At 44.9% G+C, this 22,770-nt stretch overlaps 1 protein-coding gene across 2 annotated transcripts in view; it reads right to left on the bottom strand.

Annotated features, from left to right (window-relative positions):
* Positions 1-22,770, bottom strand: part of LOC306825716 (septin-7-like) — a 41,924-nt gene that overhangs the window by 8,654 nt on the left and 10,500 nt on the right. For both annotated transcript variants that reach the window (XM_079346651.1, XM_079346652.1), the window contains exons 3-8: positions 15,352-15,458; positions 8,536-8,636; positions 8,303-8,437; positions 3,983-4,100; positions 3,256-3,348; positions 2,896-2,992 (exon numbers count right to left, since the gene is read on the bottom strand). In XM_079346651.1, coding sequence (XP_079202777.1) covers positions 2,896-2,992; positions 3,256-3,348; positions 3,983-4,100; positions 8,303-8,437; positions 8,536-8,636; positions 15,352-15,458 — 651 coding nt within the window. The remainder of the gene's footprint in view (positions 1-2,895; positions 2,993-3,255; positions 3,349-3,982; positions 4,101-8,302; positions 8,438-8,535; positions 8,637-15,351; positions 15,459-22,770) is intronic.

Raw genomic sequence — 22,770 nt, 5'->3', positions numbered from 1 at the left:
TACGGTTTCATTTAAAAGTAAAACAATTTACAAATATGAAATGTCTTTTCAACTGAACTGTTTTGATTCATATCATTTGGGGATATACAATCCCAACCTCAGAGCAGTTCAGCAACGATTCAAAATGCAAGTTAATCTCTGAACGTCCCAGAGGTTGGGAGTGCGGTCAGCTGGTGACGCCTTGAGGAGCCAGAAGTGACCCGGGTGGAGGTGCACGCTACGTTGACAGCTCTCTCTGTAGTGACGCTACTCCTTAAAACATACGGCCATTTAAGTTTCAATGGGGCTGTAAGTAACTGGTTGCTGTTAATATCAGTAAGAACCCATAGATTCATATTGACTTCTCCAGTGGAGTTGTCCCCTGCTGGCCGTTTGAAAGAATGCCTGTTTAAAGCACTTTCACATTTAGTTTGAAGTAATTTGAAGAAGGGCCATTTAGTCCGTTTTTACTCCTCAACGACAAGCAATGTTCTTTGGTGGTCAAAGACTTGTCTCTTTATAAGTTTAGTCAGTACATTCGTATCTGTGATGTCAACAACAACTAAAACATGGAGGGTCTTTGTTCATCATGATGTATGTGAGGTGTCACCGACGATGGAAATCTTCACGTTTCGGTTGTTCCTTTTTAAATGTATTTGACTGTATTTAGTTTTCATCCCAAGTCTGATTAGAGCATTGGTTTGACCATCAGCCTAATGATGAGACAGAACAGCAACAGAAAAGTGGAGGGAGAGGAGGGCTGGAGAGTTTCGGGGAACACTCTGAGGGAGAAGGAGCAGAAAAGGGGAGGGGGGGAGATGAGCTTGAAATAAAGTGAAAGATGGTTTTGTTTACCAAAAATGCCCTCTGTCAGTCATGGAAAAGAATAGACAAAGAAAAAAAAAAGAGAAAGAGAAAAAGAAAGAATGAAAAGTGAAAGACTGATAAACGGTCAACCACAGAACAACAAAGGTATATTATTTTAGATATAAAGATAAATACAGTATTTCATCTTTCATCGGGGTTTAAAACACAGGAAGACTAACACACCAGGAGAAGCAACAACAGTGCATTGTGGCTTATGGTGAAGCTTGGTGCTGTCTGATCCGTTTGCTCAGACTACCTGCGTGGTGAATTTAGAGCATATCCAACTTTAACTGTGCTGGTTAAATGGTGCAGAATCATGGTGCATGGTGGGTAAGCCTCTCTATAATTCAGTGTTGTTTTGAGGCCTAAAAAGATTTAAACCAACAAATCTAAAGTCCCTAATACAAACTAATGGCATTGCTATTTGATACTGCTGATTTGGCAAGCTGGAGAAGTACTTTTATTTGTTTTGTTCTGGCAAAATGGATCTGCTCTTTTGTGAACGGAAAGCCTGCAAGAAGAACATCCAAGGCAGCAGCAGAAATCCCGCCAAGATTCCTCGAGGCGAAGCAGGCGTGGGAGAAGACAGAGGTGACCGCGTCCTCTTAACGGCATCAGTAAAAGAGACATCCAAAGAGCCTATGAATGCACAATAAGGTTTTGCGTACCTTCAAATATCATGAAAACTTGGTGGCCGCTGACTTTGGAACAGGTTTCAGTTGGTTTAAGAGCGGAAATCCCCTTTCTGATGCCTCCAGATATTCACTTTAAAACATTAACCATGGGTGCACTGATTGGTGTATGTGCGTCTTACCCTACACGACAGCTGACTTAAGAGAATCAAGAGTGTCGACAGTAGGCTCACTGACTATCCCTCCTTTTCCAGAATCCCTATCAGGGTCAAGACGAACACTACAGGAAGGACTCTGTGCATGGAAGCATGTTTGTGTGGAGGAGAAGATGGACAGGTGTGTGTATGGGAACAATGGAAGAACTGACAGATAATGCATACTTGTCAGAAGTACAAAAAAAAAAAAAAAAGATAAGAATAAAAGTCACTTCCATTGTTGGGAGCCCATATCAAACCAAATGATGAAATGCAGACTCTTTCAGTATCTTTGAAACACAGATCTGATTACATCATCTTCATGTGAACATCCCTCGTCTCGTTCTCTAATTACGAGATCACTATTTAAATAATGCCCGACTATGGAATGTTCTTTGGCAAGACGCCACACAGGAAATGGATCCAAAGTCATCATTGTGTGCATGAACTACATTCGATACTGATCGGGAGGCTTGTACCTTGTTCTTTTTTATCCACCATAATCAAAGGAATTTATTCCAGGGCATGAAGCGGAAGGATTGTAGTGTATTAAAGCAGAGGATGATGGGGAATTACTTCCCTTTGTGGATTAACCAAGACCCCCCCCCCCCCCCCCTCTTGCATTTACAATCATCATGAATTGGGCATCCACGTGACATACTTTGACAGTGAAGCTGACGAGACATCAGTGGCGTGTTGCTAAAGCATCTTGATTACACGTTGAACTGTGTTTCAGTGATGTAAGCAGTGATCTGAATTTCCATGGAAGCCCTTTAAACGTGATGAACAAAAAAACAACAACCTCAAAGTGAGACTTTCGCTGAAATTTAACCGAATATTTCCTGATTAACTTCTCGGCTCAAACGTGTCTAAATATCACAACATGCTCAGAACTCATAGAAGGCTGAATTTTTAACACGTCACTCTATTATCTGGAAGTTAGTACATTGGATGCAGAGGGTCGTCATGGAAACATGCATTGTGCATTAACACTCCAAAAAAATCCCGTTTGATTCATCACGGTGGAGATAACAGAGAGTGTAACCTTCAAAGGAACATCTTTGGTCGGCCTCTCTCTCGTCTGTCATTCTCTGACCTTTTATTAAAGAGCGACTGTGTGGACCACCAGCAACAAGAAAACACGTTCCTGATATTTAACAGTATGCACATTTCAAAATAGATCTCTTTCTTTCCCTTCTGGCAGTGAACCTGAGTGAACCTACCTTCTGCCACGCCCCACGGGTACTGTCGACCTCGGACCTTCTTGCCGTTTACCTCGATTACCACGTTGCTGCCGACCACTGCCAGAGGCATCTTCTCCTGGAGTGGAAAGGCAAAAAACAAAAAACTTGAGAACAAAAAGTGTATCCATGCACGTCTCCACATAACTAGCGCTCAACGTTCGTGTATTACTTGCAGGGCTAACTTGGTTTAAGATGTGAAGTCCAGACAGAGAGGTAGTACTTGAGACATGACACTGTATGAAAAGGCTGCTGTGACCTTTCCTTAAAAAGCTTGTCTATGAAGCTGATGACCAGGCATGGGGGGGGGGGGGGGGGGGGGGGGGGGGGGGGGGGTGTTACCTTGATCTTTCGGATGAGTTTGTTGTCTTCATCGTCCTCCGTGTCTGGGAACTCATAAATCTTTATTTTGTGTTCTTGAATCTCTTTCATTATCTGAGGACGGGAGAAAAGATTCAGAAAAAGAGGAAGTACATTCACTGCTCGAGAGAATAGGTATCAAATATTTTCTCTTAGGTTTCCATGAAAGTACACTTCATTATTTATTGTGATAACAGAAGGATCCCACTACCTAACACTGATAGAGTCACCATGCTGACCATCTACGAGGGGGGTCTCCTGAGAACTACACTGATTTGAAAACTGTTATTGTGCGTACCACCATAAAAAGTTTTTGCATTTCAATCTGGGCAGCTTAAGACAGGCCATAGTACCGGCTCAGAAGCAGGAGTTGAAATGATTCCTCTTAACGAGGTTCTAGGAACTTAAATAGTTCATAGTTCCCGCGGTGCGGAATCAGTAAAAAAGGAAGAGACTTCCAACAGTTCCTAGAAATATGAGGAAGTTCCTCATCATATCCGCCCTCTGACTCAGATAGGATTTTTTTCTAAAACACCAGGGAAGAGGACAGTAACAGGACAAACCTGATCCTTTAAAACTTAAGTCCACAAACCCATGGAGGTGTCAGGGTAGCTCTTCTGCTTAACACTTCCTGTCTGATATATTCTGCTTAACACTTCCTGTCTGATATATTCTGCTTGTAGTAGTTTCATCATGAAGTTGAACCAACCTGTTTTTTAAAAAGCTGACACTCCTCTGGGGTCAGAGTGTCGGCTTTGGCAATGAGGGGGATGACGTTGACTTTGTCATGGAGTCTCTTCATGAACTCGATGTCCAGCGGCTTCAATCTGGAGGACAGACAAACAGAAACACGTCAAAATCCAAACAACAGTTAAGACGATTCCAGCTGATGAGGAGAAGTTTACTCCAAGGACTGATTCTGATTGATTGATTCTGCTTTTGAGCCACACCTCTCAATGAACAAGTTATCAGAGCTGGTTTGAAAAACGGATGAAAGAACAATCCTCATTTCATGTGCCGAGCGTGGTGACACTTCCTGTGAGGGAAGAATTAATTAAGAAGAATACATCCGAGGAAAACACCAAAGTAGTTGAGCGGGTCACCAGCAGAGGGCCAACTAGAACCACGCAGTCTTTTGCCTGGCAGCCCACAGCGAAGACACAAAGAAGCCAGTGGAGAGCGACTCGGTGGAGTTTTTGTCTTATGTGTGTTTCTCTCGTGGGGACAACTGATGCTTTTGTCTTGCTCGGCCTGATGAGGGATTGTCTTTGTAATCCTCCTGTAGTCTCTCTGTCTCGGGTCTGAATGAGCGGACACACTCACATTGTGTTGCGTGTGTGGCCTGAAAGCGAGCCCTCTGGTTGGAGGCGGTCTGTGGATGTGGGCAGTGTATGTATACGAGCGGACATTATGCACAAACACCAGTGGACAGGACTAAATCCAGTGTGTTTTCTTTTGGTCCGTTCAAATCATGCTTGAAATGTGTTGACAGGGTGTGTAACGAGTGTTAGTAAAGGGGATGTTCAGGTACTAAACCCAGGAATGCAGAGTGACAAAAGGTCAACTAAACATCTGTAAACACGTCTGGCAGCTTGACTGAGTGTGTGTGAGACAGGCTCATGATGATGTGGGACACAGAGTCAGAATGTCTGCAGCAGCTTCTGACTGTCAAGGCCCCTCTGTGATCTCCTGATGTTGTTCCTTCTCAGTGTTGCTGAGCTGGAAACATGAGCGTGCACTTTTTTTTTTTGTCTTTATAAATGTACAGTTTATGGGATGGCAGGAAGTTTAGGAAGCAGCTGTTTGTTTAGTAGAAGTGGCACGCCTGCAGGAATCTCGACAACTTTTACCAACTAAATCAAAGTGTAAACATCCAATAAGCTTCATCTTTCTCCCATGTTAGCATTAACTGACTAATTGAGCCGCAGCCAGCTTGAAAAGAGAGATGGTGTCATCTTTCCCAAAATGAGCCCGTCAACTCAAATGAAGTCAACGAAGAGAAAAACACGGAGTTACTGTTTTCTTTTTAATCCAGTTTTGGAGCTGTTTGCTCGTGATCAATTATCTTGTTATATTGAGAAATCAGCCTTTTGTTTTTGAGATAATTGAGCCAGCTTTAATGAGAAGAAGAGCTTCGTCATCTCAAACAGTCACATCATTAAAACAGTCGGAGGTTCAGCTAGACACAGCGTACTGACAGAGAGGTCAAATTCAAACCCGATCAAAGAGCCTTCATTAGGAACTCCACAGAAGATGATCGAGTCCTGTTCTGTCTCGTTACCTTTACTGTGTTACTATTCCGCTTGCTGAAAAATAAGGATTAAAGGTCTTTCACACTTGCAGAAAGCTCCTGATCTTTGCTCTGACTTCACCCGGAGTTTCTCCTTCCACACGTTTACGCAGCAAGTCCGACTGAGCAGATGTGAGAACGCAGCAGGATACTATCTGAAGAATTCAGCCAATAGGAGGAGAGGAAGTGACACTTCTCCAAATCGATGCACGTAAATGGACTGCTGCTTTTTACATGTGTATGTTTTGTACATACTGTCTGTTTGTATATAATTAAGTACGATCCTCTCCGCTCTCTTGATGTTCTTGTTCCGTCACGTAGCGTTGATATTAAAGGCAGGTATGCTCACAGCTGCATCGTACAGCCGACTCTGTTGCTTAGTCTGCTACTTCCACGTCAGTCAGCTTCAGCAGACACCCCCCCACCCCCACCCAGGAGGAGATCCGGAGCATTCCTCCTGAATCTGGATATTTACAGGCGTGTTTATAACTGGATGTGAAAACACACAGGATTATAAAGTGACATTTTGGATTGAAGGTTCCTGGTATGTGTGACCACAGAGAGGGATTCCAATGAATATTAGAAGAGGAGACTGATGAAGCAACATGTTGACATATTCAGAGGCTGGTGCAGTATAAGAGTTGCAATTGGATTTAATTATAGACCAGTAGGTTGGGATAGTTGAAGTCTATTTAAAAAAAACCAAAAAACTATGTTAATATGATTTGGCTCCATGAATTTTCAAATGAAGCTTGGGTGGATGGAGTCTTAGCTCAGGCTGGGTCTGCATCTATACTGAGAAACAGGGAATGTGGTTGTGAGATGCCAGCTGAACACACACACACACACACACACACACACACACACACACACACACACACACACACACACACACACACACACACACACACACACACACACACACACACACACACACACACAACTGCAGGATGAGAGAGGACAGACTGTGTTTGTCTGAGATGAGAGGCCTGCCTCTATGCGCTGCTCAGCCTCCACTCTGATTGGCTGATTCAATGATGAAGACCAGAACTCTACTGAGCATGAGCAGAAGTGGGTTATATAAGCTTTGTGGGTCACAAGAGCTGGCTGCCACGCACACACACACGCGCGCACACACACACGCGCGCACACACACACGCGCGCACACACACACTTCCTTTTGCTTCAGCTTCATTGTGGATCGGAAGCTGGATGGATGGAAAGGAAAGGTAGATTTCCAAGGAGGCTCCTCTGAGCCCAGGAGAGGTAAAGAAATAATGTGCTCTGCACTTCAACTATTCATCGCATCGTTTAGCAAAGCACCCATTTGGACCAGTGCACAGCAGCAGTGGTTCTTCTCTTCTAAAAACAGCTTTGCATATAAATGGACTCACAAAGGAAGCATTTCGACCAGAACAACACTTTCCTTCCATATGACTGCTCAGAGCTTCTAATCCCATGTCTTAAACAATTGATGATGACATTATTATTATAGCGTGGACAGGTTTTCTTGTCGTGCTCCACCAGCAGAGAACATCTTTTTTAGCACATTTTGTTTTTGTCCTCTCCAGTTTAAACCCTTCTCTCAGCAGCATCACATTACCAACAGAGACGATCCTTTTGGTCTCGTGGTGTCGTGCTCCAGATCGGCTTTAGTCTCACTACTTTTTCAATGTCTCGGTATTGACAGTTTTTTTTTCTGTTTCAGCCTAGGGGGGGGGACTCCGTATTCAAAATCAAGAAAGATCACCACCGAGTGGCTATCTCTCCAGGTCACTGCTGTGATTAGAAGGAAAACACCTTTCACAAACAGTAGTATTAATAGTGACTTTAGCACACAAGCACACAAGATGAGGATTTTTACACGGATATTTACGGTCTTTGTCTCGATCCTCGATTGTCTACTGTGGTTACCGTGGTCTCGACGACACCACACTCGTTTGTTCACCTGGTAGCCGTCACAGGTTCAAGTAGTTCTCAGATTGACACAAACAGCAGACCGTTAGTTTCAGCTGCCGTCATTTAAACACCCGTTTAAATCTGAAGTGTCGTGGCCAAGACAAGCAAACAGCTTCAAATGTGTAAAAAGGCCATTTCAGATGCAGGTGAATCTAAAGCCCCATTTCCACACAGCAGTCCGGTACGGATTGTTTCGATTAAGCCCGATCCGTTTGTGTTTCCACAGCCACCCGTGCCCATGCCCTATTTGGTAGGCGGCGTTTCAGCCGGATGACGATAGCCACTAAGCAAATAGCGTCATATGATAGCAGCTAACCGCTAACAGCTAACCGATAACTAATAAATTCAACAAAGGAGAAAGACGCTACACAAACAAAACCAACAATGGAAGACATCCAGCAGTTCATCTCCTCTGTCACTGACATGTGACTCTTTATTACAAAACTCAATCAAGCTTTGTTTCAGAGAAGCGGGATTTAGTTCATGGGAAGTGACGATTCTTTCAACCAATCAATGAACTGTAGTGTTTAGCTCCACCTTTTCGGGTCGGCTCCACATTCTTGGCACCCCAACGGAAGGGTCCCAAAAAGTGGGACGGTACGGATCGGTTATTTGGGAATTTGTCCCGGGATTAGTCTATGGAAACGCCGCAAAATGCGAGCCGTACCGAGCCGTACCAAGCTGTACCGAGCCGAACCGCTCGGTGGAAACAGGGCTTAAACCTGGTTTCCAACAAAGCATCAGGTGAAAAAAAACAAACAAAAAAAAACAACACCTTACCCGTGTCCAGAGGGTGCGATGAAATAAAGACAGCAGTGGACTCTGTTGTCCGGCATCGATCGGCGGTTCACCCTCGACTCTGCATTTAGGAAGTCCTCACATTTACTGTCGATGTAATTGATGACAGGCTGCCAACTATAACGGAGACAAGACAGAAAAGGATTTACTGGTAGAAAAAAAATCATCTGACTTTATTAATACGGGAAACATCTTCGAGTGTCAGCACTCCTCACCAGTTGCTGTTATCCACTGCGTCTCCAAACCCCGGTGTGTCCACAATAGTGAGTGTCAGCTGGACGCCGCCTTCCTTAATCAGAACTTTGGACTGCTCCACCTGAAACACAACCACGCACATATCGATTAGCACACCTCAGAACATGGGCCTTCAAATCTGAACCTCAGTTGTTTCAGTGTTCTGATCATCTTTTGGAGTTCGTGCAGCTTCAACGCTGCATGTACAGTAGACATACCAGGCCGAATGCAGTTTGGCAGCACAAATGTTCCCACACATTTAGCCTACATGTGTAACTGTGTGAAATGTTCTTCTCCCACCCAGGGCACCGATGATGCAGCGCCAATGCTGTAAGAGCTTCCCACACAGCCTGCTGACAAAACACAGACACACCAGTGTCTGCTGCTGGAGTCTCATTGACACAGTCTGCATCAAGACGCTTGATTCAGCTGGGAAGCGAAAACATGACGTCGCTTTGGTAACGAGCGGTGCATCCTCGGAGTGGTTCAGCACTTCTTTGCAGAGGAATTATTAACTATTACATTACATTATTCATGCATGATGACTATACAGTGTAAGCACATTACACGAGGACTGTCGCTCATATTAAAGTTGTTTGGAAAAGAAGAGATACACACAGATGATGCAGAAGCAGAACACGTCCATGTTTCTGTTGCTTTTGATTTCTTTTACTTAATGGAGGTTTCTCTTGCAGTTACTGCAGGGGTGTGGTTATTTGTCCGGGGTTTTTAAAGCATTTTTAGATTCTGTGGGAGGGGAGTGTTTAAGCTGAAATAGGATGTTGGTTTCCTAAAGTTGGGCATCTGTGGATCAGGAGTAGAGATGGATTTGAAATGGATCCAGGATTTGGATTTGAATGTCGCCGGCTCCTGCAGCTGCATGTCTGATGTGTTTTATGGCGATGACACTTCATCCAGTGCTTTGATTGGCTGCGTTTGTCTGTGTATGAATTTATGGCGATGACACTTCATCCAGTGCTTTGATTGGCTGCGTTTGTCTGTGTATGAACTTATAAAGATTATGGTTGCAAAATTCCAGCAATCCTAAAGTTGGAAAGGGAAGTAAGTTTTGATGGTATTATGGGGTAATATAAATTCCCATGGAAAGTTTCTGATTTGGAATCTCTCCAAAATTCTCAAGTTTTCACTTCCTTTGGAAAGTTTCTGGAAATGTAGTGAAAACTTCACTTCAATTCTCTCTCCCCATCGTTTTTGTTTGTCATGTACTTGACTGTGTTCGTGTTTTAACTGTGTCGTGTGATGTTTTTATTTCTCTGTATGGTGACCTTGACTGTCATGAAAGGCACCCTTAAATAAAATGTATTATTTATTATTCAACTTTCCACCCCTTTGCAACACTAACAATGAGCTAATATTGATGGACACTTTACACTGCAACCTCTGCCACCAGCGTGCGACAGTAGGTGTGAGCTGCGGTGTAAAAGAGCTCAGGTCCATGTACCATAATAAAGTCTCCATCAGCTGACATCTCCAAAGAAGTGGCGGCGTTGTGTCGCTCCGTTTGATAAAGTGCATGAAGATCGCAGCGCTCTCGATCATGCAGTCTATGCACCATGCAGCAGTCACAGGATATACATGTCATCTCCACCTGCCAATCCCTCAAGGTGAGTTCGAATATATCTTATAAAATACTACAGGTCTGTTAGGAGAAACTCCAGGTGAAGACAGAGTGAAAAATGTCCTCCTGAGTGTTTCACAGGATCTAAACTTAAGAAAAAGCCAACACTCTAACTTTAGCCTGTTCCTATTCTGAACTCAAACACGTACGCACCTACTCTGATCTTCTCCTGACTTCCACATTGGTCTGTAATTGTGCATGTCCTACTCTGCGACTATAACAGTTCTGTTAGCGAACTCTGCTGCACACAACACAGAGAGTAACGCCAACTGTGGAAGTTGATGCACCTGTGTTTAGTTTTCTGCATGATCTCTAAAAAGGTAAAAAAACAAAAAAAGATGTTCATCTCTCTGAAGAGCTGAAGGGGACCAAGGAAGGAAAGAAGGAACATGCGTGTTGTGGATAGATGGCTAAAAGAGAGCGTGAAATGCCTCCGGTGCTGTGCCTGTATTGTGACACACAGTGGAGACGGGCAGACTGATGTCATGTTGTGAGATTGATGTGACTTTCAGACGGGGAGATCACTGAAATGTAACATCAGTCAGATCTTGTGCAGAGCAGCATCTGCGCCTCTGTGATGCTGAATGTGCTGCAGACAGTGCTGAGAGTGTTCTGGATTTGAGTTGGTTTTGGTCCTACATTAAAAACAGGCCCGTCAGCCTGTAATATCAGCCAACGTATTCATCCGATGGGATTCAGTAAAGCAACCTCCCAGTCACACATATCCAGATTCACAGATCCATCACTTCCTGCATCTCGTCTGCTGCATACTTTCACAAGGCCGTCTAGTTATTTTAGGACCCCCCCCCCCTTTAACTCAAACTACAGATCTCTCGCTCTAACACAAACATTCCTCAGCTTCCAGAAAACCTTCAGATAGTGTGTGTGTGTGTGTGTGTGTGTGTGTGTGTGTGTGTCTCTACAGCGAAGCCCAAACATCAGCAGCCACACTCATCTGACATATATGATGACACTTCACTGTGCACCCAGCATGTGTGTTAAAATGACTTTGTCCTGCAAGTGTCTGAAAAAAGCCAATCTGCTATTTTCACCATTTCCACCAAGAAAAACAGATCGGGAGAAAACCTCAAAAATGCCGCGAGTCCAAACACCATCATTTAAAAAGAAATCTGAGCCGGGAGAACGAGAGTGAGCGACAGAAAAAAAAAACGAGGGATTGTTCTGGAATATATATATATATATATATATATCTATATATATATATACTCTGACCCTGTCTCTCTTCCTCAGCCTCAGACCACAGCACCCAGGGCCAAACACTCTTATACACACTAACTGCTACTTGCAGATGAGCCTGCATGCCCAACAGTGCACTCATGGGGTTCACATGAGGTTTTTCTTCGAGTGACAAAAAAGCTAAGAGGAGGTTCTTAATGTTTTCGGTCCTGTCAAAACAGAGTAAATTTAGCGCCGTGCTAGTGCACAGAGCGGAGTACACGGAGCTGTCGCACGAGGACGACAGCCATGTGAAAACACTGGTTTCTATAATGAGGCAGGACAAACTGTGTGAGGGCAGGAACTGTGCATCTAAAAACACAGACTGCAGGAGGGACAGCCTCGGAAGACTAAAATCTCTGAGCTGGTTTCATTTCACACTGGAAGACAAATTCATTGAAGGAAGCTAAATGTGTTTGATACGTTTGCATAGCGTGTCAGCTCAGCTCAGCTCTGCGCTCACAGTGGCCCCCACGAGCATACTACCATGTATGTTGTATAAAAACATATAAAACCATCAATAAACATGCATAAGATCATTGTTCATCATTGCGTTTTATTCTGAAAATAAACCCACGCCTGACTTCCTGTCACCCTCGGTCTGCTCTGTGGTACACTGATGTGCTGCTCTCTGGCTGTCAGATAAAAAAAGAAGCCTCATGTTTTGTTGAATTTATGTATACTGAAGGGATCCAAATAATTTAATTTATTTTATGTTGTTTGTTCTGTTCTGCTTCGTCTATTCCACTGTCATATTCCACTGTCCACTGTTTTGTTTTTTTGTCAAAAAAAAAAAAAAAAAAAAAAAAAAAAGCCTCGAGTATGGAGGATTTTTATTTTTTGAAGAACAGGGGTACACATTAGTCGGCACGGGGTTTGATCTTTTGGTTTGATTCAGCTCAGAAGGATGGAGAGAGAAGAAGAAACGCTCGCCTTCTGGAAACATTTACCAGAAGTCGTTCCTCCCTCCTCATGGAAGTCACCAATCTTAAGTGTCCTTACTCCACCCTGTGATGGTTCTCCTCCAGTAAAGATTACCTGGAGGAGGATGAGGAGTTTAAAGTGAATCCAAATGTTGGATTTAAACTGTTGACTTTTGTTAAGATGATTAAACAATGAGCATATCCTGTAGCTAATGTGTCTTTATGGCTTCCTCTTTTTTTATGCTAACTTTAGCTTTCCCAAAAGTCAACACAACAGCTTCCTCGCTTTCAAAGTCAACATGTGTGCATCAGTCGATAAGGTCGTATTTTACAACTTCATCACATTCTGTGAGGACAAATATGTACTGGTGTGTAACCATGTTGCTGGTGTTTTGGTTTTGTGTCTTCACCTCAGTGCGCTTGAGGTGAATGGAGTTTCATCTGACGCTCTCAGAGCAATTTCACTTCAAAAGTTCAGCAGTAACATCTCTTTACAAAAACAGTGTCGTAGACACTGAAGTGGTTCAGATGAAAACTGCTGACAGTCACACAGCTGCACTAACTGCACCAGCAACCTGCTGCTCGCTCTCGCTGGCGTGCTCCAACATACACGAGCAAGCATCTTCATCAGCCGCCAGATTCACATGGTGGAGAGGACTTATCTTCCCTGTTCTAGAATTGAAGCCATCTCTGGCTCGGTCTTCACCTGACACTGGTCAGAGTCCAGTTTGGCTCGACAGGCCTCTACAGAGAAAAACCCTTTTTTGGTTTCTTGTGCTTCCATGGAGTCTGTGAAGGAGTCTGTGTTGTGCTAGAGGCTGGGTGTGTATTTGTAATTACAGATTCCATCTTAGTTTCATTCTCCATCCAGTCAGGCACAACCGTTACTCTCTGGAAGTAGAGCCGTGTGAGGAGGATGTCGAGAACACGCACAAAACGCCACCTCCTGCAGCGAGGAAAAATCCAACCCGGGTTCATAAAAAAAACCCAAAAAGGGAATGTCTCATTTTTAACATCTGTTAACTGTTCTCTTACTAATAGGTGATTTAAACACAATTTAATTAAGAGATTTAAACGTGTTTAAATGAGTCTCAGAGATCCCAAAAACATGCCTGTGAAGTTTCTCAGATCCTGTATTTGACCAAGCCTCCTTCATGTCAGCGCTGCTCTGAACAAGCTGTTTCTGTGTACGTAGCTTTAAATGCAAATGAGCTGCGTCTGACCACGCCCCTCTCTGGAAGGGACTTTTAAGTTGGAGTAGGAGCCAAATGTTACTGCAAAGTCATTTCTCATAATAGCAGTAAAGATATGTTTTTTAAAGCTGTGCAGCAGCAGCGTGTGCATGTGTGTGCATTCATTTCATGGGAACATTCCTGACCTGCCATTGACCTGACACGAGGCCCTAAGGGACGTACAGGGACTCTCACCCAAGTTCTTATTTTCTTTGTCCCTCCCCCTTGTCCCCTCTTTCTCAGCCTTCAGTTCATTTTTTCTTCTTCTTCTTGTCGTGCTCGTTCTGTCTCCTCCTGATATCTGCATCCATTCATTCCCCTGCAGGCTTTAAAGCTTCAGTCAACAAAAGCCTGTCCCACATCCACATCCTCATCTTATCCTCCCAAATTGTATAAAATGGAAAACGAAATCTGCACCCTACTGCTGCTCCAGATGCAGCCTCCCTCCTCCTCCTCAGTTTGTCGTGACCATAAAAGGATAAAACCAGGCCCTGTGGCCTTACCCTTTCCCACTTAGTTCTTCTGCCCTTCTGTTTTGCTTTCCTTCTCTACAACACAACATCCTTCTAATTCCTCATTTCAAAAATACCCCATGTTTAGCTCTCACTCTTCTCTCTCCCTCTAACTGTTTGTTCATGAAGAGGCTCCATACGTCACTGTTTGTTTCTGGCAGCTCCTTCCCGACATATACAAGACGTTTTGGTTGGCTTCTCTCTTGGTTAGCATACCCGATCCATCTGAGTAACAGCCCACCACCGTTGCATCGTCAATGCAAGAAACCAGCTCGGGGTTATCTCAGAGAATCATCGCCACACCGACGTGGAGATCAGGTTTCCCTTTCATGTCATCGATTCGTTGACCAGCAGGCAGAAAGAAAACCCTCAGACGTTCACAAACGTTCCTTAGCATCACAGGATGAAGAGCTATATCTGCCTTCGTATCAATGCTACGTGTAGCTCAACAGAATCACAACATCAACAAACGAGCGGAGAAGAAGGTACGAACAGAAACACGAGCGCAGCCGTTTAATGGCGTGCACGGAGATGGTAGCGGTCGCTTGCAGACGCTCTATGCAGCGTGCAGCAGGAACAGGATGTACAATTCACTCCCCCTCCCTCCTATTGGCTCGAGGTGAATTATCCGGCTAACACCCTGCAGGGTTCTCAAATCAGCTGGCAGGAGAAACTCTGAGGTCGGGTCTGCTGTCAGGTGTTCAGCTTCAGGTGGGTTTTTGTGTTGTTTTTGTGTTGTTGCAAGGGATGAAAGCCGTTTTAAAGCTCATTGGCTGCAAAGGTCCGAGAACAAACTATCTGTGTAAGGTGACTGCTGCATGCTCCACCTCTTAGCTCCTCCATCCTCGTGTGCTGTTATCGCTGTCACAAACCAGCCCATGTAGGACTGGCCTTCTGTCAGCTCTGTTGTCAAAGTGTTTCATGTTTTTCCTCTCTTTCCCGACTCTTGCAGTGACAAACGGAGCCCTCTGAAGTGCAGCTACAAGAAACCAGAAAGACAAACAGTTTCTTCTTTCAGGGGGATTTTTGTCAGAAGGTTTATTCAGGTGTCACCCGCTCTTCCTAGGTGCTTGGGGGAATATTTTTGAAGGGAGCTGGAGGGGATGAAAGTCCTGATTCGTCTGGTGTGATGGATGAAGATTTGACCTACTTACAGCCTACTATTTCTTTTTTTTTCTTTTTTTTTTTTTGGAAGAAATGAACAAATGTTGAAAATCCAAGCGTCGTGCAGAACATATGGGATACAGAAGCTCACCTGCACGGTCTTCTTGATGCGCTGGGACGGCCCCGGGTAGTCCTTGGAGTACAAATCGGTGAGGAATAAAGAATTTATCAGGGTCGATTTCCCAAGACCGGATTCACCTGTGGACACAAGAAAAAAAAAAGAAAAACATGAACGTCTCAATAGTTTGGAATCAAACACTCTCTGGTAATGAGGAAAAAATAACCTGTGAATTGTCCACGACAAGCAGACACGCGGGCCTGGAGGGACGGTGTCAGAACACAACAAATGAAGTGGATTTATTGTCTGTGGGGGGAGAAGGTCAGAGGCTCTTCTGCCAGAGAGGCAAGCTCTCAGATGGAGGGGGATAAAACATTTCCTTTTCACCTCCTGCTCACCATACACTTCTATTCTTTTCATTAAAACGCTGCCCTCGCACATTTACAGTACCTTCCTCTCACTGTTATTGGGCCAACTTTCCACTCCCTGCTCCCGTCCCCACGTCGGGGGGGGGGGGGGGGTCACACACACACACACACACACACACACACACACACACACACACACACACACACACACACACACACACACACACACACACACACACACACACACACACACACACACACACACACACACACACACACACACACACACACACACACACACACACACACACACACACACACACACACACACGTGATTAATGGCCGAGCATCTGGCTCGTGTCTTCAGAAAAGAGGTGGAGGAGTGTTTGGTTGGAGGGAAGGAGGCCTGCTTGTCCTAGCAGGACCTCTCTGACTCTAACACAGCAGGGGAGCTTATTTTGTGATCCTGCGTGACAGATGTGAAGTGACGCGGCACATGTGAAGGTGGGAATCCCATTTCGTCCGATCGATGGGAAAGAGTCATGTGAGTTGGAGGCGTTTTTGCTGTTCAGTCACACCATTGACAAGGTGGAAGGAGAATCTGACTGTAGATGGAGAAATATAACCAGCAACGCTATCAATCAAAGTGATATTTACCATGGCTTGAGTGACTGATCATCCACTGCACTCGCTCTGACCATGTTCTGATTGATCCCAGAGAGAGACCGTTTTACAAGCTCCGTCCGCAGTTTGAAGGGAAACAAACACATCAGAACTTCCCCAACTCCAAAACGTCCCTCAAAGTCCAACACCTGTACTGACTCACACAGTACTGAGGCTGAGAGGAAATGATATCTCCACTGCCTGAGTGACAAATCATGTCAAAGCGACGACATCAAAAGGTGAAAACGGACGAACAGAAGACGCGATGCAGCCGTTTCCACGCACAGAGGTCATGTGTATTCTCGACGTGAGTGACGTACGCAAAACACCTTCGACCGTTTGTTGAGGCCATTTTTGATTTGAAATGATTAGAACCCAACGATTGGATATTCACTCAGAGCTCATTTGTTTCACCTCCACCAGTGCCATGTCTTTGATTAAACGTAGACCTGATATGACGAAATACAGATTCTGCACGCTGAACGTTGCCGTGGTGATTGTGCTTTTCCTTTTTAAACAACAATGATCTGATGTTGCTCCAGAAATGCAAACTTTACGACAAGTTTTACAGAGACCCGACCGCTGACAGCGTGCGGAATGAAATCAAACGCCAAACACTTGGTAAAAAGCACGATGAAGGTCGCCAAACAAATTGATGAAACCCTGAATAACTTTTACCTGAATAATAAAACTACGAGTCTGTTGGCTTTGATCTTTTTCGGGCGGATAAGCCTCTTTGAAAAGTTGAAAAGATTTTTAACTTGCGTGCAACTTGTGTGGAGCGGCCGCACAAAAACGGCAGAGCGCTCGTTTAAAAGACGCTGGGCGCTGCACTTTTCATCCAGGCGGCCGTTTTCTGCTGAAAACACCCTCGACCCGTTTCCTGTAACCGCAGCCCAGCAAAGTCCACTTAGAGCGCGCTCACAACAAGAAGGCAAAGATGTCCCGCATCGTGCTGAAGCATGACTGTCCCCCCTCCCCCGCTGACCTGCACTCACCGGGCCGGAGCACGGTTATATCTTATACATGACGTTGTAAAACGATCCAGGCCAGGCTTGATGTGACTATGAGGCGTGCTGAAGAAATAAAAGAGTCCCGGCAGAGTCCGTGTCCGCACATCTAAGAACAAGACGGAGACGATGACTTTGGGTCTTAGAGTTACTTTAGTCAGAGACAGCCAGAACACTCTGGGATGTCTCCACCTGTGTGTTTGTGCAGAAGAACTCCTCTTCCCACCCACACTGGTCTAACAAAGTGGACTTCAGGAGTGAAGCGAGCTGTGATCGTCTTAGACTGAGACATGAAAGCTGAACACCCAAAATCCTCCTCTGTCTGTGACTGACTTTGGGAATCTCTACAAATGTGTTATTTCAAAGTGTGTTGTTGCCCTCTTTCAAACTGGACACCTGCTGCTGACAGGGAGAGTCAGACTCTTCAACAGGACATCTGTGTTTTCCATCAGTGTGAGTCGACGAGGGGTGAAGACTCGCTGGATTCCATTCTTTACCCCTCCTTAACCCCTCACTCTGCCCCCTCTGTGTGTGTGTGTGTGTGTGTGTGTGTGTGTGTGTGTGTGTGTGTGTGTGTGTGTGTGTGTGTGTGTGTGTGTGTGTGTGTGTGTGTGTGTGTTCAGTTATGGATGGTATTCTGAACACACTGAGGTGAGGTGAGAGAGTAGCCTGCAGAGGTCATGGGGCTGTACGCACAGATGCTAACTGTCGCTCAATTGCAGAAACTGGGCAGTAAAGATTGCTGGTCTTTAACAGAGCCAGAGGTGGAAGCATTTAAAAGAGGAGCTGTGTGACTTGATGGGATGCTTTCTGAATTTGTCAGGAAGTATTTTGGATTTGAAATTTGAAGATTTGAAGATGCTGCTGACACCAGTTTGCACGGGTTGGCTGTGATCACATTTCGTCAAAGCGCCTCAGACTGCGCTACATGATTTTAACATGCATCTGTATTCTCCAGCGTACCGGCGTTTCAGCACTGAAAGTCCCGGGGTCAAAGGTTCCTGTTCCTGACAGGCTCCACCTGCTGAGCCTGGCTTGTCCTGTCTTGTCCGTCACAAGCAGATGTGTCTCCCCTAAAGTCCAGACAGAGGTCTTCAGTACAAACAGCCAAACACCCTCAGCGGCAGGTCCTGGGTATTCCCAATGACTAGACATCTCAGTGGATTGTTAGCAAACATCACGATGGCTGTAACTGAACATCACAGGGAGGAAGTCAAAATCTTTTTTTTTTTTTTTAAACCAACATTTTTATTTCAATTTGAGGAAGTAACTCCTCCAACATGTAAACCTTTTAACAAATCATTGGAAATGGATTCTAATAATGAATAGCTGTGTGTCTGACTTCAATCCAAACCCTAAAAGGTTGGTTTGTGTCACTGCAGTGTCTTCTGAAGCCTCCCTCAGGGCAGCTCTGTCCCAATTAGCCTCTCCAGTTCAGCTTTAATTAAATATTGGTTCCACTCGCTATGTGGAAGCACACTCTCTAAATAGACTAATGACCTGAGCGTCGATGATGGATGACTGACCCTTCCAGCTCATCCCTGCTGTGTCTCTTCCTCTGTCACAGCGAGCCATCGCTCCATATTTCAAAAGCTCAGCGTGATCGTCAGCCCGCCTCAAACCACATTCCAGATCGTCCCATTTCTCTGCTCTGTCCCGTTTGGACTTCATCTATTTTTCTCCTTTAAGTTTGGTGATCATTAGTATCCCTGATATGATCACTCTGTCCTTAAAGTCTCCTATGAATAAACTCATGGTCTTGTCTCATCCTGAATAGTTATAAGACCCGTTTCCACCGAGCGGTTCAGTTTGTTCGTCTCGGTACGGCACGCATTTTGTGGCGTTTTCAGAGACGAAACACAACCCCGCCGTGTTTAAACGCTCAGTCGATTGTTCAGTTGTCCGTTTACAAACATGTTACAGGGTTACACGTCAGTGACAGAGTCGATGAACTGCTGGATGTTTTCTTTCCTGCCTCGCACATTGTGAATTTGTCGGTTTATTTCTCCTCGTGTTTTTCTTCTTTGTTGAATTTATTAGCGGGGGTACGCTGTGTCGCGCTGCTACGATGTCACGCTATCACGTAGCTAACTGACGCGGCTATCGCCATCCAGCTAACACGCCGCCTACCAAATATGGTACGGTTTGCAGTACAAATATACCCATCAGGTGACTCTTCTTTACATTGAAATACCATAACTGCATATTAATGCACAATAAGATCATGTGACCAGCTATCATTCAGTAGATTAATCAAGCCCACGCACATTTTTCACATTTGTTTTAGAGGTTCTGAAAAAAGGACACATCCAGATGGTAAAGATCTCACATACTAGTACTGGTGGATTTAATAAGTGTGGCTCGGTGTAATGTCATGTGTTCCTATGCGTCTCACATGAATGAAAAGACGATAACGATGTGGTTACAAGTTGCTCGACTGCAGAAATGAACCTAACAGAGAGTCCAACTGATGCGTCAGGATCGTCCGTTTCACTCAGTGACGTTCAGGAACAGACTGCGAGTTAAACGTAACCATTAAAACCCCTTCTTATCATATATTCACATATAACTAGAGCTATATTAAGCCTGACTGTGAGACAGAAAAACAAACATTCAAATGGTCCCAGTGGTCTTCCCATGGGATTCCTGACATTCCTCTCTCTCTCTCTCTCTCTCTCTCTCTCTCTCTCTCTCAGCCCTGAGGCAGCAGCTGGCCCCCTCACATCCTGACAGGCCTACTAACAAGCACCCGACACACACACAGTATATACACACATCACAGGCTTGTGTGAGGCCGGGACCAGAGAGTGTGAGATGAGACATCTGGGGGGCATACAGGCATCAAAAGGGCAGAAGAGCGGAGAGTGAGTGACTGACACACAAACGTGGACGTGAGAGAAGTTTTGTTTGACTGTTGGAAAAGATCCTTCGTTATTGTCAAGGCTAAACGGCGCTGAGGCTGAGGGGGAGCGAGGGTCAGTGTTTGGACAAAGATAAGGATCTGCAAGAGCAGCAAAGTCTACACACAATCCCACCTAAACTGTGTCAGCGCTTCGTCTGAAAGCCGAGGTCATCATGGGCCAAGCTACAGGAGCCTCGGAGGGACACAACCCACTTTCCTTTAGCGTTTTATTTCTTTCAAATTAGGGAGCGAGCGTTCTGTTGGGATCCGCCGAGCTCGAGACTAAATCTGACAGAATCGGCACGTGCCGGGCCGCAGCAGACATGTGCATCTCCAAAATAGAGACGCAGAGAAGTCGAGCAGAGCAGAGAGAAAGAATGAGTAAAGAGAGAGAGAGAGAGAGAGAGAGCGAGAGCGAGAGCGAGAGCGAGAGAGAGAGAGAGAGAGAGAGAGAGAGAGAGAGAGAGAGAGAGAGAGAGAGAGAGACTCGCCCGCAGTGGTTTGACTGAGCATGCATGAACATGCACATGTGCACGATCCATCCATACGTGCACGTGCACACTGACAGAGTGGCCTCGACTGAGTGTGCCGCCCCGGGCCGATGGGGACTCTTTGTGGAGCAGAGTTGTAAACAGGCTGCTGTCCTGTAATAATGAAGACGCAGGGACTGAGAGGTGCTGAGCAGGACTTTGTCTCATCTGGCATGTTCAGGGCCAAGAATGAAGGTTTTTTTTTTCATATCCTGATCTGCTTTTGAGCCCTTAGACTTTTCCTGAAAGATGTTTTTGTGTTCAGTATGTACGTGAGAATATCCAAGAGTGTTGAGGTAATTGATGGGCTCAGAAAATCGGTTTTAAAGGAGCAGGGTTGGTCATTTTCTCCAGATACACTTTTTAAGATTTTGGTGGAACTTGTCTTCACAACCTGACAGACATAAATAATTCATGTGCTCCGAAAAACAAACAAAGAAAACCTGTCATCTGCAGCAGCTGAAAACATGTTAAAACTTTGACCAATGTCTGCAACGAGGTACCAATCTGATGAGCCAATCAGGGCTCCCCGTCTCCCTGCTCCTTCTCTACCCCATGCACGCACTCAAAGCATGAGTCGAGGGCCGCTTCTGGACCAATGGCGCTTGTGCATGCAAGTGAGGGGGCGGGGCTTTTTTGGGGGGGTGGCAGGTGCAGACGAAGCACTGAGGGAATGCTTACTGCATTTTTTTGTTTTTTTTTAAATGACCAACCCTCCAACCCAGGAGCCAAAGCATGCAGTGTAAAAATGTAGTGCATTGAGGCTGAGGCTGCCTTCATGCAAAGCTTCCTGGGAAATGTAGTAACTGCACACAGCTATGAAAACTGAGGAACTCCTAATTCTCAGTCAGTGTAGCTCATACTGATCACTGATTGGACAACAACAACACTGATGGCTTTAAGCTTTAGGTGAGTTTGTCAGTAAATAGTCATGTGATGTTTTGAGGATGGTGCGGTGCAGGTGTGTGTACAATGTTAAACAGTTGTTAGCATGTAACAACACAGCAGTCGTCGGCTTATCCAGCCACTTGTTTTCTTCTCCGCTCGGCTGAGTAAAGTGTCCCATATGTTGTTCCCTGGAGCCACTCACTGCAGGGACAGGGACAGGCCGGATGGCTCTTATAATCCTTTAAGCATGCCCTTGGTTGCCAAAGGTTCATGTACACAATGGACTCTCCAGAGAGTGTGCACGGTATCGGTCATCTCAGACCACAGCAGACACAGGTTACATTGACCTTTCCCAGTGAACTGAGTCAAACCAGCAACATCCACAGCACTGGAACTGGAAACCAACAACACGTCAAAAATGATCCTCGGAATCGGACTCAAAAACTCTGTAACCTATTCAGCCTTACTCAGTTAAGCATTTTGACTTTTTTTACCCATTAATGTGACTCCGTGTTTAGCTCTGTTAAATTATTTGTGCTCAACTTGGACTTTTTTTTTTTTTTTTGAGTGTTTTCTTAACTGCAGACGAGTTGGCTAGTCTGAATTAAAATATGTGCTTCATCACATTTTAAAAATTGGGAACATCCCGAGTCAGAACGACTCGGGATGTGAGCAAAACAGTGAGCGTGAATGAATGTGTGGACTCGGTGTGTATAAACGCATCTGGTTAAGCCAGCAGATTAACTGGACCAAAGCCTTCCTTCACTCACTCCCTTCTGCAAGGTCAGTAGGCAAAGCGGTGAGTCCTAAGCCTGTCGGACCGTCTTATCTAAACACACACACACACACACACACACACACACTCTGTTATTACACACACACAGCTCACATGTCTAGGAAGGTACAACAACAGAATAGACAGCAGGACAAACAGTGTGTAGTTGTAGCAGATGAACAGCTCCTGACTTAGTAGTGAAATACTACTTGATGCTAATGAAGATTCAGCATTACCTCCTGTTTGTCCAGCAGGTTTGACATGTGGACCAAGTCCCTGATGTGCTTTGTTTTAAGCTACACTGTGGATTTAATGA

The sequence above is a fragment of the Symphodus melops genome (genome assembly GCF_947650265.1).
Source record: "Symphodus melops genome assembly, chromosome: 6".
In the NCBI taxonomy this organism is placed as follows: domain Eukaryota; kingdom Metazoa; phylum Chordata; class Actinopteri; order Labriformes; family Labridae; genus Symphodus; species Symphodus melops.
The sequence above is the reverse complement of the archived record's forward strand: the minus strand, read 5'-3'. Positions and strand labels throughout refer to the sequence as shown.